This window comes from Sorghum bicolor, chromosome 1 (genome assembly GCF_000003195.3).
Source record: "Sorghum bicolor cultivar BTx623 chromosome 1, Sorghum_bicolor_NCBIv3, whole genome shotgun sequence".
Taxonomy (NCBI): Eukaryota; Viridiplantae; Streptophyta; class Magnoliopsida; order Poales; family Poaceae; genus Sorghum; species Sorghum bicolor.
In genome coordinates, this window is record NC_012870.2 from 3,264,866 (window position 1) to 3,280,368 (window position 15,503).

At 42.3% G+C, this 15,503-nt stretch overlaps 2 protein-coding genes across 2 annotated transcripts; both read left to right on the forward strand.

Moving 5' to 3' along the window:
- On the forward strand, nucleotides 145–6,817 carry LOC8057091. Its single transcript, XM_002463629.2, has 7 exons — nucleotides 145–216; nucleotides 3,873–4,027; nucleotides 4,290–4,384; nucleotides 4,805–4,884; nucleotides 5,328–5,377; nucleotides 5,485–5,597; nucleotides 6,339–6,817. The coding sequence occupies exons 1-7, from the start codon at nucleotides 209–211 to the stop codon at nucleotides 6,702–6,704; spliced, it is 867 nt and encodes a 288-aa protein (XP_002463674.2). The 5' UTR covers nucleotides 145–208; the 3' UTR covers nucleotides 6,705–6,817.
- On the forward strand, nucleotides 10,069–15,446 carry LOC8057092 (PH domain-containing protein DDB_G0287875). Its single transcript, XM_002463630.2, has 12 exons — nucleotides 10,069–10,892; nucleotides 10,997–11,051; nucleotides 11,129–11,231; nucleotides 11,342–11,465; nucleotides 11,544–11,615; nucleotides 11,695–11,754; nucleotides 12,052–12,176; nucleotides 12,602–13,214; nucleotides 13,315–13,432; nucleotides 13,531–13,577; nucleotides 14,303–14,443; nucleotides 14,561–15,446. Exons 1-12 carry the CDS (start codon nucleotides 10,221–10,223, stop codon nucleotides 14,801–14,803), a joined length of 2,373 nt encoding a protein of 790 aa, XP_002463675.1. The 5' UTR covers nucleotides 10,069–10,220; the 3' UTR covers nucleotides 14,804–15,446.

Sequence of the window (15,503 nt, forward strand, 5' to 3'; positions counted from 1 at the left end):
GTGATTAGTTTAGCTATATTTGCACAAAGACCACTTAAAGTTCTAATAATTTCAAAAAATGACCAGATCAGGTCGGCCCTCAGAGCAGCCGTCGAATCGGAGACGGATGGCTGAGATGTTATTTGAGAGACGACAAGTGGCTTTTTGGGTTTTTCCTGTCCAAATCAAAATCAAAATAAAACTTCGGAACCGTCTCGATTCTTTCTCCATGGCCGCCTCATCCCGGAGAGGGATTCAGTGACTTTGCTTCATAAAGTCACGTCGTAACTTTCTGTCTATCTCACCCTTTCATTCAAGATCCAACGACTCTAAAGCAATCAGGGCTGTGCTCCTCTTTTTCAGAATATCTTTACAAGATGCTGGTGGCGGGAGCGCTCAGCTCTGCGCGGGAGTTTTTCTCTGCCGCCGCCCATCCTGCACGCGCCCGCCGTCCTGCACGCGCCCTTTCGGTCGCCTAGCCGCGCGGTGTGCCGTCGGTCCACCAGCGAGCCGCATCGTCCAAGCCCGCGCTCCTCGCCGGAAACTGCAGTTTCAGCCGCCGTCCGGCCGCGGCCTCGCCTACTAGCCCAAGACCCGAGCCAGCCGTCCCGGGCATCGCCATGCCGCAAGTCCCGTACAACCTCCTCGCCATCCAAACTGGAGTTCAGAACTGATCCGTTCAACCTCCTCTCCAGTACAGACTGGAGTTCAGAACAGCACCAGCCCAGGTGAACTCTTCTTGCATCTCCGAGATTGCATCTGGGTTGCTTTGATTATTTTATTTGTCCTGTGCCTATAATTACTTAGATAGAAATTATGATATTAATATTACGTATTTGTTTGAGATTGCACACTGTAATATGCTTGACAGAAGATAGATGAAAGAGAAGATTTATTTGCTTTTCTCAAATTGCATTGAACTTTATGGTTTGCTACAGAATTTGACAAGACAATGGTAGAAGTTCAGAAAGGGATACCTGAAATTGGTTTAAAATTCAGAAATCCAGATGAGGCTTGGCAGTTTTGGGTGGCATATGGAGGTCGTACTGGCTTTGATGTGAGGAAAAGATACACAAATGTAAGTAAATGTGATGGCAAGGTCACTTCATGCAGATATGTTTGTGCCAATGAAGGTCATCGAAGAAAAGGGCAAACTGATCATGTGCCGAAGTGTTTTAGAGCTGAAACTAGGACTGATTGTAAAGCTCGGATGAGTCTTTTGTTGGATCGAGGTGCAGGAATTTATCAAGTTACTGATGTCACACTTGAACATAATCACTTGCTTCACTTGCCTCAAACCCGCCACTTGATGGCATCTCAAAGAAAAATTTCAGAATTACAAGCTTTTGAGATTGAGACTGCTGATGACTCTGGAATTAGGCCCAAGGCTGCACATGAGATGGCTAGTCGTCAAGTTGGTGGGACACTTAACCTTAGCTACACTTGTCGTGATCGCAAAAATTATTTGCAAACCAAGCGGCAAAGGGAGTTGGCTTTTGGACAAGCTGGTAGTATGTTGAAGTATTTTCATGAAAAAAATGCTGAGAATCCATCATTTCAATATGCTTTGCAGGTGGATTGTGATGAGCATATAACCAACATATTTTGGGCTGATGCAAAAATGATCCTTGACTATGCACACTTTGGTGATGTTGTCACATTCGACACCACTTTTGGCACAAACAAAGAATATAGACCATTTGGTGTTTTTCTTGGACTCAATCATTTTAGAGAAACCACTATTTTTGGTGCTGCGATTCTCTTTGATGAAACAACAGACTCGTTCACATGGTTGTTTGAGACCTTTCTTGCTGCTCATAATGGAAAACAACCTAAAACTATTTATACAGATCAAGACGCAGCAATGGCAAAAGCTATAAAGATAGTATTCACTGAATCATACCATGGATTGTGCACATTTCACATAATGCAAAATGCTGTCAAACATTTATCTCCAGTGAAGGGACAAGAAAATGAAGAAGGTGAAGACGAAGATGAAGAACATATTCTATCTGATTTTAGTGCTTGTATGTATGATTACGAGGACAAGGAAGCCTTTCAAGAAGCTTTTGACACTATGAGATCTAAAGTCCACAAACAAGCTTGGTTAGATAGTATCTACAAGGTAAAAGAAAAATGGGCTGAATGTTATATGAGAGATGTCTTCAGTTTAGGAGTGAGAAGTACACAGCTAAGTGAGAGCTTTAACAATGCACTAAAGAACCATTTGAAATCAGATTTTGACATTGTTCGATTTTTGAAGCACTTTGAGAGGACGGTGGAAGAAAAAAGAGAAAAGGAATTAGAATCTGAATTTGAGGCAAGGAAGAAGATACCAAGAAGACTAATATGTACCCCTATGTTGGTGCAAGCAAGTGAAGTGTATACTCCAATTATTTTTGAAGCTTTCCAAAGTGAATATGAGCGATCTTTGGCTGCATGCACTAGAGTATTGGATGGAGATAACAAGTATGTTGTTTCAGTTGCAAATTTACATGGTGATTTCAATTATGAAGATGAGCGCATAGTGGAAGGTGATCCTGTAAACCAAACAACTTCATGTAGTTGTGGAATGTTCAATAGGACTGGAATATTGTGTGCACATAGTATAAAGGTTCTTGATTTAATGAATATAAAGATATTGCCAACACATTATGTGCTAAAGAGATGGACTAGAGATGCACGCAATGGCAGTATCCTAGATAGGCAAGGAAGAAATGTGGTAGAAAATCCAAAGCTAGAAGCTCAGCTTCGGTATAGGAACCTTTCCCACAAATTTCACAATATAGCATATAAAGCAGCTTGCTCTCCAGAACGTTGTTTGTTGATAGACAATGCACTTGATTGCCTTGGTACACAGCTAGAGAATTTATCTGTTAGTGCTATGGATGAAAACACATATACTGTCCAAGAAAATGTTGACCCAAATGTGCAGCAAAGTGATGAACTTTTGGGTGCTGCAAAGCTGAAGAAAAAAGAGGTTCAGCCCAAAAAATTAAGAAGACAGAGAACTTGGTTAGATAAGTTACGCAAATGTAAGCGTAAGCCAACTAAATCTCCTGCACCAACAAAAAAGAAAGCAAAGGTAAAACTTGCAACCTGCATACTTGTCTATGCTATTGCCATTCAGTTCAATGTTTATAAAAAGAATTTCTGGACTAACTTGTTGAACTTTCATGGGCAGCAACAAAAGCAAGGTGATGATGTCCTACATCCCCAAGTTGGATTGGAGAAAGATGACAACAACAAGAGCGTCGCTGTGGAATTCCAAGATTACAATGGCATTGGAAATCTAGGCTGCTTTACTCAGCTCATAGCAGCTCCAACTTGTGATACTGATAATCTTGAGTTCTAATATACGGTAGCGACAAAGTATTTCAGACATATTTAAATCTAGTCTTTTGTGGCCTAACTATAGTCTTTTGCAGCTTAACTATAGTCTTTTGCGGCCTAATTGTACAAGTGAAGTGGCCTATAGTTGACATAAATATTCACCTCTATGCAGCTTTGACTGTGGACTATGTGAAATCAGTCATGACTTGTTGGCGTTGGAGGATGTCAAAAATATTCTCTATGTTTAGTGCTTGTGGACGGATTTGTGGACTACGTAAATACAGCCGTGGCTGTCAAATATATATATTATATTAGTTGACTATGTGAAGACATCAATTACTTTATCAAAAATCTGCATTTTTCCATGTATCGTTGCTTCCTGTGCTCAGCAGGATATGTGTGAATGGTGTGTTTCAGAGAATGATCCAGTGGGCTAAAACTAGCTAGCACTGAACTGATTAAGTGACAGTTTTGAAGTCGTTGGATCTTGAATGGAGGGATGAGATGGATGGAAAGTTACAATGTGACTTTATGAAGCAAAGTCACTGAATCCTGATCCCCTCATCCCCCGCCGCAGCCGGCGCCTCCCCCGGTAGGGTTGCCGGCGACCCTCCCGCGGCAGTGGCGGCGACGGCGACGGCGAGGACTGCTGCGTGCCCTTGCCCCGTCTGCCTCGAAGCCTTTAAAGACGAGGCCTACCTCGACACCTGCTTCCGTAAGTCGTGCCCCCTCGTGTCTCACTCGAAATTTTCACCGATTTCCGGTATTAAGCTTGCTTCCACTCGATATGCGCCTACGAACTGAGCATGGGCTCTAAAATTTTGCTATGGAATGAAATTCTGTTGCGATTATTGGTCTCTTGCTCAAGTGAAGTGTAGAAACTATAATTTGCTGTAGTTCTGAACTTCAGATTCAGAATAATGATTTGCCGTTACGCTGTTTAAGTTCCTTTCTGAAACTCCTAGCTGCTTCTGCAGATTCGTTCTGCTACAAGTGTATATGTCAGTGGGTAAGGATAGTAGCGAGCAAGCACACAGAACCTTTGTCTTCAGTTAGATGCCCACTTTGTAAGGTGAGCTCAATCCTGCTTACGAGTGACACAATCTGCTGTAACGATATATTCACTCGGGCAACTTATTGTCATCTTAAAGTGCATGCTTATGCAAACAGTGTGGGTCTCCATGTAAGTGGTTCAATTATTAAAGTGTGTTGAAATGCATAATTGGTTCAGTACCCCCTGAAAAATCAGGTGTTGTTTTATTAGAATGGAGAAACTGACAACAAACATTTGAGTTGTGAACAATTAATATCTACAAATTTGGGATGTTTTGGTTTCACCTTTGCCATTTGTTGCTTAAGTCTAGGTATCCTTAATTCTTTACTGGTAGTTGGTGTAGTGAAGTGAACCTATATGTACAAATTTGACCATCTATTTTTGCCTCAGGCTTAGTGCTGAAGTCCTGACCAGATGTAACCTTGTCGCGTTTTGCAGACTGAGAATTTATCCGTGATACATGCTTTTGATGGTGAATCATTTGAGCGGTGGTATATAAATCAGGAACCTAGGAAGAGGTACCTGTCCTTTCTTGTTTTTTCTTTTCTCCCTCAAGTTGTACATGATTGTGAGTGTTCAATAAATGAATAAGGCAGAGGCTTCCCTTCCTAACCAGTAGCCTGCAAATAGAGTGACTCTATTCTTCTAGACATGGACTTTAACTAAAAAAGTTATCTATTATAGGTCTCCTATACTCATTAAATAAATAGAAAATCTTCACTGGGAAATAGCAGAAGTTCCTGCCTGCCTTTGGTATACCAGCCAAAAAGCAGAGTAGAGAGAGTCAGTTGCTTCCAGTGGCTCTGTCTGTACACTGTAGCCCATATTTACAAGCAACTATCTATTTTCTTGCTGAATGGAGGCTATCTACATGTTATTCATCTGACTGTAAACTATAACTTATTCTCGCATATGTGAAGAAATATAGTTGTATACTAATCCCCCTTTCCTCATGGTACAGGCGCCTTTCAGATGCACATGAGTTGGTGTCACAATTCTATAACATGAAAGGTATTATGTCAATCTATTTTTGCTATTCCCTTTCACGCTTTGGTATTCTGCATCAGAATTATGTGCCTCACTTGTTAAGTAAGACTTATGCTTGCTGAATTAAGCAGAGAGCACAAGCAACATTGCCGGTGTGCAGCAATACTGGGAGCAACAAAGGTATCTCCGGAAGAAAATTTGGCTTGAAACCTGGCTAAGACGGGAAATTCAGGCCCTTACTCGGGTAAGCTGTTGTTTCCTATTAGCAATACAGTTATTCCATAGGTTACAAGAATCCTGAGCGCTCTTAGCTACTGGGGTAGGCGACCTAGCTTTTTGTAAGGAACTAAGGATACCTTCATTCCAAATTATAAGATGTTTTGGCTTTTCTAAATTTGTAGTTTTTGCTATGCAACTAGATATGCACTATGTTTAGATGCATAATAAAAGCAATGTCTCTAGAGGGGTCAAAACGTCTTATAATTTGGAACAAAGGGAGTATATAGCTTAAGCATCCATTGGGATCTGTGTTTATGCAAGGATATCTGGATTTCTCTGCTTTATTCTTGTTATAAATATTCCTTGTATATACTAGGTTGTGAAGTGGTATCAGATTGACAATTGCATATTTGGATACCAATTTGGACTCCTAAAAAATATCGTGCAGTTAGGGCTTTTATTTCATCGTTAATGGCTTGTGGATCATGGTCGAAAGAGATAGTAGGAGACACTCGGATGGTAGTACTTCTTTTGTTGCCAAATCACAGCAGAGAAGTAGTGGAGCATGATACATGTTGTATACTTGTATTCTTCAATAATTATGTAATTTTGAAGTCGTTATATGGTGATAGAGGATAGTGTCCTTTTTTCTTCTTTTAATAAAGGTGAGTAGCCATGGTGTTGCTTGATTGAGATGCATATAGGATTCTTTCCCATGTTGATTGCCACTGACGGACTGATGCATAGCAATGTTGAATTTTTGCAGGATGAGAACGTTGAGGCCATAGTCTACCACATTCATGGTGTCATTGGATCCTTCATGAAGAGGCTTGAAATGGAGCACAAATCAAGGACGATTTCACCAGAGAAGAGGAGGGAAGAGTTCAGGAGATTGGTCTCTGATGCTGCTAGGCCATTCCTCCTTGGCCGAACAGAGCGATTCGTCACCGAGGTTGAGCTCTTCCTGGTTTCAAACCTCAACATGGAAGCATACAACAAATTGCGTGTTCAGAGGTTTAGGGAGTCCAGTTCCCATCTAACGAGAGAGCAAGATGCGCTGCCTCATGATCGGTCTCTTGAGGAGCACTACTTGTATTTTGTATGTAACGACACGGACTGTGATGAGATGTAGTGATCTGCGATTTTTGCCACAAGTGTCGCTGTTCCCTTGTACTATGCTGCAATTTTGGCTGGCCCCATTGCTAGTCCACTGTGTGCAAGTTAATGCTGATACATGGAACATAACAGCTGGGGAGCTTGTTGATTTTTTTTTTTTAAAAAAAAATCTAAGGTCGGACCTTTGGATTTAAAAAGCTGTTGAAAAACGGCAAAACACTATTACAGGGCACGGTTACTGCACTCTCAAAAAGAAAATCTAAGGGCGGAGCTTCGCTTTTTCTTTTTAATTTCTGCGGCGACATGCTCTCGTTCTATATACGGACAGAGAAAAGAATTCCTAATAATAAAAGAAAAGAGAGCCAAAACAATTCTCACAAAAAAAGGGCCAAAACAATTGCACATGCTAACACTCTACTCTACCTTCAGAATTATTTGCAAGAGAATGGTTTAAGACCCAACTTGAAGCGAATAGGTCCATGATTACTTCTTTATTCATTCAGAACATAATGGACTGATAATATGGTCTTCTCAGGAAAAATTCCAACTCTCCCAGGCAACCGCTGAACAGCAGCAAAGTGTAATAGGCTAGTAGCATGATCCAAGTGTTTTGTGTTCTTTAAGCTCGAAAACTAATTTCATGCCAAACTGAGCCCATGTTCAGGCAAGGAGAGCCTAACCGATCCATTTGCAGCCCCGCAGTCCGGCTGTTTCGTCTGGGCCCGAACCTATCACTTTTTTTCCCCCTTTCTCGACACGGATCTCGGCCCGAACTTTGAAGGCCCATATGCTTTCACCATGTCGGTAGCCCACGAGAACTCAGCGGCAGAGCGGAGACGGAGTGGAGTGCGCGTTGGTTCTGAGAGTTTAGCACCACCTCGCCAGTGGAAGGAAGACGCGCCGCGAGCTCTCGCTATAAGAAGAGCGCCCCGTGCCCCGTTGCTCCATACTTACCTGGACGGGGTCGACGGGTGAACACGAAGGCCCGTGGCCTAGGTCAGTGGCCCTCATTGCACTTTGGAGGGCGCGCTGGCCTACCATCTCCCCAAGAGGGAGAGTGGACGTCATAATTTGTGGTAGAGGGGGTACGCGTTCGCGCGGCCCCTGCCAAAACTATAAAATTAAATTTATGTCCTCAGCAGTCATTTTCTGCCTTTTTTATTGAGGTGAGGGGCAGCTTTCAAAACTGGCAAATTATAGTTAGGCCCTCAGCAGTCATTTTTTCCCTTTTTTATTGAGGCGGTTTGGCAACATTTTTTTACCAGGTAAGTTGCCAGATTTTCAACCAAACATGTCCAGGTCCGTGGCTTTAAACCATCATGATTGCTAAATTTATTTACCTGATTAATGTAATTCAATTAAGATCAAACACCCCCGCTAAAAAAACATGTCCGTAGAAGAAAAAGGTCCGAGGACTAATGGGGCTTGTTTAGATTACCGAACAAAACTTTGATCTAGACCATCCAAATGGTGGACAAATTTGGTGTAGCCTATATACCCAACTACCCGATAGTTTCTCTCTACAGCCTCTCTCTCTCTCTCTCTCTCTCTCTTTCTCTCTCTCAGAAACATGTGATTAAATTTTAGTCATCCAAATTGTAATCATCTATATTTTCATCTAACTATTTTTTGTATCAAAATTGTCTATTGGACTAACAATTAATTTATGTTTGTCTATCTATTTTTTTCCTAATATATAATTATCAAAACTTCAGTCCACCAGGTAAATTCTATCCGCCAATAGTAAAGTAGCTGTCAACACAATTTTAGTTTTTTTTCATTTGACCCATTCTAGGCATGAGTTACTCCAGTACCGTGCATTTTCTTTTATAGCTCTATCTCCGGGCTCAGCTCTCGGTGGCCGATATAGTGCTAAATCTTCATCTCTTCTCCCAACAAACGCACACAACATTTGTGGCCTGCGGGCAGAGGGTCTGGTGGCCTGGGCAATGAAAGTGAAACTGGGCCGCGTTGTATGATTGGGCTTCACATCACGTCCGGCCCATCGCTTGAACTTGACTGTTGACTCATACTCATTTGGAGGCCCAAAATAGCGTCAAGTCCGGCCAACAGCTCCACCATCACCTCTCATGCTGGGTACTCGTGCCTATGGGTGCTAAGGTGAATAATATTCCATTATTCCATTTATTTTTTTAAAAAATGTAAATTATATTTGAGCTTTCTTTAGTTCATGGATCGAACCATAAACTCAGATCTTGAGTGATTTGTTATCAGAATTGGTATAAATAATATACTCCTAAGCTATATGTATATACCAGTGTAATTCGTATAGAGGAACACTACACGAATAATCAAAATAGATCTCCTTCGTAATCACGTATGCACAAAAAAATCTTAAATATTTGGCAACGAAACTCGTAGCTGACTTACATGAAAGATTAAAACTACAATGTGGGAAGAAACAAGAAGAGTATTTCCTGATCTTTTTTTATAATAACTTTGTTTCTCCTATACTTGCTAGTAAGATTGGTGCCATACGTGATCACTGGGGCGGAAAATAGGCATCCCTTGGCCCGGCACCTGCACGCCATCGAAAGCCTACCGAGCACGCGAGGACCAGGAAACTGCCGGCCGGATCGAGCGAAAACAGAAATGGAAACGCAGTGCACGGCGCGTGCACGGTGCGCCGTGGTCCGTGGATGAGAGCACCCACCCCACATCCATCTATTTCGGTTTCACACTCCTCGTCTTCTCGAATCTCACCGGTTAGAGCATCTACATTAGCTAAATCATTTCTTAAAGATAAATTTAACTATTTTTTTAAAAAAACATCTCTAACAAACTCTATAAATCACTTGTTAAATTTAGTAGCTTTCTATCCCATCTTATTCATTTTTTATTTTTGGATAACCTACCTCACTGGTCTTTTATAGAGTTTTGTTGAAATACTCTAATATCTTTTTGTCAAATCTATTTTAGGGAGTAGCTAAGAGCATCTCCAAGAGATTCTCTAAATCTTTTCTAAATAATAGAAATAGAGATTTGGTGAAAAGTTACTCTCCAAAAGCTTATTTAAATGGTTATGAAAATATAGCTATCTTCTATTTTCGGATTTTTTGCTAGCAAAAAATAGAAGACGAAATGACTTATTAGAGTGCACACGAGAGATAGAAAAACTGTTAGAGAGTGAAGAAATATAGAAAACGATTTTTATAGAAATGGTTTTCTAAATAATAATTTAGAAAGTGAGATTTAAAAAAACATTAGAGATACTCTAAATCAGTAATTTTGGCTAGTTTATTATTATTATTTTTACTAACTTCCAGGTGCTCCTAGACTCAGCCCGCACGGAGCGCGGGGAAACCAAGGAAAGCCGAAAAACTCGCGCGAAACTCGAACCTGCTCCCGCGCCTTCGCTCCTCAGTCCCCATCTCATTCTCAAAATCAAGTCCACTGTTCCAGCATCCAAATCCAAGCCCCCTCTCCTTTCCCCTTCCCGTTCCCGTTCGCATCGCCGCTCCCCCGACCCCGACTCGCCGAGATCCCGGGAGGAGAGGACGCGGGCGGCGCCATGGACACCGAGCCCTTCGACGAGGCGGAGCTCCTGGCGCTCCCAGCGTCCCCCGTCGCGTCCCCGCCTCGCCGCCTCAAGCGCCTCAAGAAATTCTCCTCCCAAACCACCGCCACCACTACCACTACCACCAGACCTCCTGCTGGCTCCCCGCCTCCGCCTCTGTCGCCACCGCCGCCTCCGGCTGTGGCTGAGGCGACGCCGGGCGAGGAAGCCCTAGCGCCGACGACGTCCCCTCCCCGCGACCCTTCCCCGCGCCCGCCGACGCCGCCAGATGCGGATACCGCAACCCCGCTACCGCATTCCTCTCCCGCCCCCGTGCCGTCGCCGCTGCCGCCGACCAACAACCCAGAGGACGACAGCGACGAGGAGGACGACGGTCTCGACCCGCTGTTCTCGGAGACCGTCGCCGCCGGGGGGTGGGACCCGCTGGGCGCGCCGGCCCAAGGGGACGGTGAGGAGGAGGACGATGACTGGCTTGGGTGCGGCGGTCTCATGGAGGAGCTGCGGAGGGAGCAGATGTCGGCGAAGAAGCGGCTCGACATGGACGAAGCTGACGGGGAGGTGGCTTCGGGGGCCGGGGCGGATGCGAAAGGGAAGAGGAGCAAGAGGAAGAGGAAGGAGGAGGCGCCGCCCAAGGAGTCGGCCCGGGAGAAGAAGCGGTCTGAGAAGGTGATTAACCGTTCTCTCTTGCTTTCTCGGTCGGCTAGTTGGTTATTAGTTGAATTACTGGCCGGTTTTTGCTGATTTGCGGTGCTGTGGGTTCGTGTGTGTAGGAGAGGAGGGCGCAGCTTGATTCGATTCATGCTGAGTCACAGAGGCTGCTGCGAGGTATTATACATACATGTCAACTGAGTAGGATTTAGATGGTGAGATTTTATCTCTGTTCTCATTTTTGGTCATTGTAGAGACGAGGAGGGCCTCGTTCAAGCCAATTGTGCAGCCAGTTCACAAGCCCATCTCATCTGTCCTGGAGAAGATCCGCCTGCGTAAGATGGAGGTTCTGAAGAAGTAAGTACTGAGTTGCTTCTTTGAGGTTTCCATGATTCGATCCTAACCCCCTTCCCCCACACAACCAGGAACCTTAAACAATGTTTGCTTTTCTTTACCCTGGATTTCAGATCACATACTTCTATTGAAGACAGCGATGACAATGATGCTGCTCCAGAGCCAGTGATCGATTCTGCTGTGCATTTGGATGTGCCTCAGTCTAAAGAAGTGACACTTGATAAAGATTTGGGGATTGTGAGTCTTCACTAAGGCTGTTTCACTTGATTATGTTATGTAGTGTCCACTATGTTTGAAGTGGTGCTGTAATCGCAGGATGGCGCTGAAAAAGAGCCTGGAGCAAATGGCCATGGCCTTGATCGGTGTGATAGTGTTCAAGAGGATGATGTGAGCATTGCTTTCTCTTGATTAATGTACAATGTTGTGCCCATACAATACATTACTGATACAGTGGTCTGGCTTGCAGGATGGTTTGAGTTGCAAGGAGAATGATCTCCATAATTGTGGTACCAATGCTTTAGATGAGGTATTGTCCCCTTATCCATTTCTGCTGCCATCTGCAGCAAATAAATTGTCACAGCATAATAGGAGGATGATTTATCATTCTACCTAATTTTGCTACTCCAAGCTATCTCATGTGTGGCCAAAACCACTATAGAGTACTTTGTAATCAGGGATCTGAGATGATATAAATTATGTGATTGAGAAGTCTTATTGAATAGAATAATGATTTTTAAACACACTACATCTGCAATTAGCCAACTACTATATTAAATTAAACAGTTTGTTTAACAAATAACGATTTATTGTTTGATACTACCAGGAAATTTCTGATCAATTGCAAGAAAATCATGAGGAGAACACCCAGCCAATTGATAACCATAACGATTCGGTAGATCAAACTCAACTGTCCCATTCTTCAAGCCCTACCAAGAGTACAGATGAAACGTAAGTGTGTGTACTCTTCTTCTATCATCCATTCTCAATTTTCCACAACAACCATTGCAGTTATTTCATATATGTTTGGTTTCAGCACCAGAATTCCCCCCCCCCCCCTGCCATTGACACTTTTTTACGGTCAACAGAAGGATGAAACAGGCTGGTATCCCTGTTAGCGGCATTGAATTAGAGTGGATAAATGAAAACATTATGTTAATATTATTAACTTTGCCTCCACAAACCAGTTCTGAAGCCCTGTTAGCTCCATACATAAAACATGCAGTGACTTCTTACTGTGTCTTGAATTCTTCAACAAACTTGCACACTTATCTTGAGGATAGTTATGTACTATTATTATTTTTTGTTAGCTCATTTCTGCCTAATGTACGGTATGCACATACAGTATTCATGTTGTCATGCATTTTATGCCTCAGTTCATCAGAAGACGAAGAAGATAATGATAAAGAGAACATGGACCCAAGCACTCAGAATAATGATGTACATACTCGTGAACACCTCCAACGAGCCATTGGAGGAGACTCATGTCCAGGTGATGCCATCATAAATGATTTTCTAGATGATGAAGCTGAGGAAGAGGATGATAGTGACAATGACATGATGAGATTTAAGGACAATGAAGAAGATGATGGAAGTGATGAAAACGAGGTATTCAATGATCTAATAGCAGCTGGCTATGAAGAAAAAGAAGCAGATAATGAGAAGCGTAATGAACTTCACCAAAAGTGGCTTCAGCAACAGGATGCTGCTGAAACAAATAATGTTATACAAAGGCTAAAGTTTGGTCATCAGGAGCAAAAAGCATCAGCATATGAAGGCGTAGACGAAGACGAAGATGAAGATGTAGAAGACTGTGAGGAAGGATCACAGAATGAAGATTTAACTCCAACAAATGTTGTGCGACAAAATTCAGAGAAGGCAAAACAGATGATTGCAAAGATGTTCGAAGATGATAATGATACTTATGAGCACTCAGATGATGAGGAAATAGAGGAGAATTTGGCTCGTCAACGCATTTCAAAGCGAGATGTAAGTACTAAAACTTGATACATTTGACTGTTTGTTCTTTTTATGTACTTCAGTAAACTAATTTTAGAATAACTGAATGAGACAACCTTTTCTTACATAGGTTGATAATACTACATTCATATCCCCATTAGAAGATGACAGCTCAAGGGAAGTATTTAGTCTAATAAAGAAGCTCAATATTGCTCCTCTGCCTAAGAGGGGAGGAAAGCAATCAACATGTAAGGGTGCCCTTCTTCCAAGCTCTGTCTCTGCATTGCTGTTGTTTTGAACGAGCCCCATAATTGATTTACCAACAATTGTTTGTGACTTCTTTCAGCAAATCATGAAATGCTTATGGCTGGAAGGAATGACAGTGCTTCAAAGGTTAGTGATTATTGATAAACTGTCAGCGGCTATACTTATTACAAATTATCGTTTAGTAGTTGAACTTTGCTAGTGTGCCATGATCTTTCCCATCATAAAGATTCAAACACTATAAGTCTGTAAGAAACCAGTCCCAACCAGGCAACCACACTTTCAAGTATCATATAGTATGATATATGACTAGTTGACTACTCTCTCTGATAGTTCACTAGATTGTTCCACTTCAACCCTGTGGCCCTGTATTAGACTGCGAAGACATTCTCCAATTATTATAAGCGCTTTCATGACTCCAAGTTGTAACATACCATTCATACTTCTGCACTCACTTTTGCATTGTTGTATGGGTTATAAACAACCACTAACCAATCATCTGGTGTTGAGTTTGGATCATTATGGTTCGTGAAAAAAAGTTTAGATCATTATGGTGATTACAGTTCACCAGAGCTAATTCCTAGAGCGACTTTGAAATCTTACAACCGCAAACTGGAGGACGGATGAGACTATTGTATCACCTTCTGATAAGCACACCTTTTGGTTCTTTGTGATTGCAACATTTGGTTCTCTATTAACTTATATACTGTACGTCTGCCCACAATGTTTCCATACTATTTCACTGCTGATAATTTTATGACCTTCACTCATTGCATCCATTATTATCAGAGATTTTGGATAGTTTTGCTTTGGCATGTTTGACCATAAAATGGCAATATTTGTATTCCTTGCAGTCATCGTTTCTTGGACGAACTGTCAGTGGTTCACTGGCATCTTCTCATAGATCAGTCTATAGATCCTATGTATTTGGTCGTGATGACAGCAATAGCAGCAGTAGGAGCTGCATTTCTACTTCAGAGAGTAATTCAGACATGGTAAGTTTCTTCTGAATCTCGACTCTGCTTTATCCATGAGTTTGAATCTACTCTATCATGGCATTCATTTCTTATTTTTCCAGAACGTGCTTAGCTATTTTTCTTTCCATCCTGCAGGACCAGGCCAACTCCTCTCAACCCAAGAAGGCCAAATTCAGTTCACAGCCGAAACCGGTTGGGGCAAGGGCAAATCCAGAATGTAAAACGAATTCAGGTGTTACCCTCTTTGACATCCTGCACAGGACTTCAGAGCAAAGCAGTCAGGAAAGCTGTAGCACAATCACAGAAAGTCAAGCTGTGCATCAGTTCTCGGCATTCAAATTATCAAGGAGGTTTTCTAGGGTGGGCAACAAAAATTGACAACTCCAGGAGGTACAAGACAGTTGGTGCCTGTATGGTTGTAGATTTTGAATTCTGACCACCGGCCCGATAGTGCAGGACGAAAGCTGTCTAGAAAAAGGCCTCAGGTGAGGCTCATGAAAAAGGGAGATGAGAATGGCTCCTAGTTGCCATTCATCTTCGTGCAGTTAGTGTTGTGAGGGTGTGCTGTTGGAGCTTATGGGTTAAGGCTTTGAGTTAATTTCGAGCTTCAAAATGTTGAATATAAAGACCTTGGAAGAGATTCTGGATTGCACAATGACCATGAGCGTCAGGGGTTTTCTGCATGGCCGGGGACCGTGGATGTTTCTGAACTGAGAATGGTGAAACCTGGCCCTGCTGTAGATTTTGAATTCCAAATCTTGTTCTATGTGTTCTCGTATGCTCTAGAGAATGAACGCTGAATTTGCTGAGGCTTAAAGTTGAGTGTAATGTTTGCTTATTCTTGCTGCATTGGCTCTTAAGATAGGAAGATGTTGGAAACGCTTTTACCAAAAAACCAAATGTATGTTTTTTTTTTTGACAACAACCAAATGTATGGTTGGGACTCAAACGTTACCTGTAAGCATACATTTTGTACATGGGTGCCTTCCAAATAAAAACAGGGTATCAAGTATATCTGGAACACTGCTCGTCTGCTCCTCTGAAAAAAAAATATATAAAAACATCAGCAGCATTTTTT

Coding starts and splice junctions, on each gene's coding strand:
- LOC8057091 (XM_002463629.2), top strand. Junction 4,028..4,289: donor CTACCTCGACACCTGCTTCC/GTAAGTCGTGCC, acceptor CTGCTTCTGCAG/ATTCGTTCTGCTACAAGTGT. Junction 5,598..6,338: donor AAATTCAGGCCCTTACTCGG/GTAAGCTGTTGT, acceptor GAATTTTTGCAG/GATGAGAACGTTGAGGCCAT.
- LOC8057092 (XM_002463630.2), top strand. CDS start 10,221: ATGGACACCGAGCCCTTCGACGAGGCGGAGCTCCTGGCGCTCCCAGCG. Junction 13,433..13,530: donor GGGAGGAAAGCAATCAACAT/GTAAGGGTGCCC, acceptor GACTTCTTTCAG/CAAATCATGAAATGCTTATG. Junction 14,444..14,560: donor CAGAGAGTAATTCAGACATG/GTAAGTTTCTTC, acceptor TCCATCCTGCAG/GACCAGGCCAACTCCTCTCA.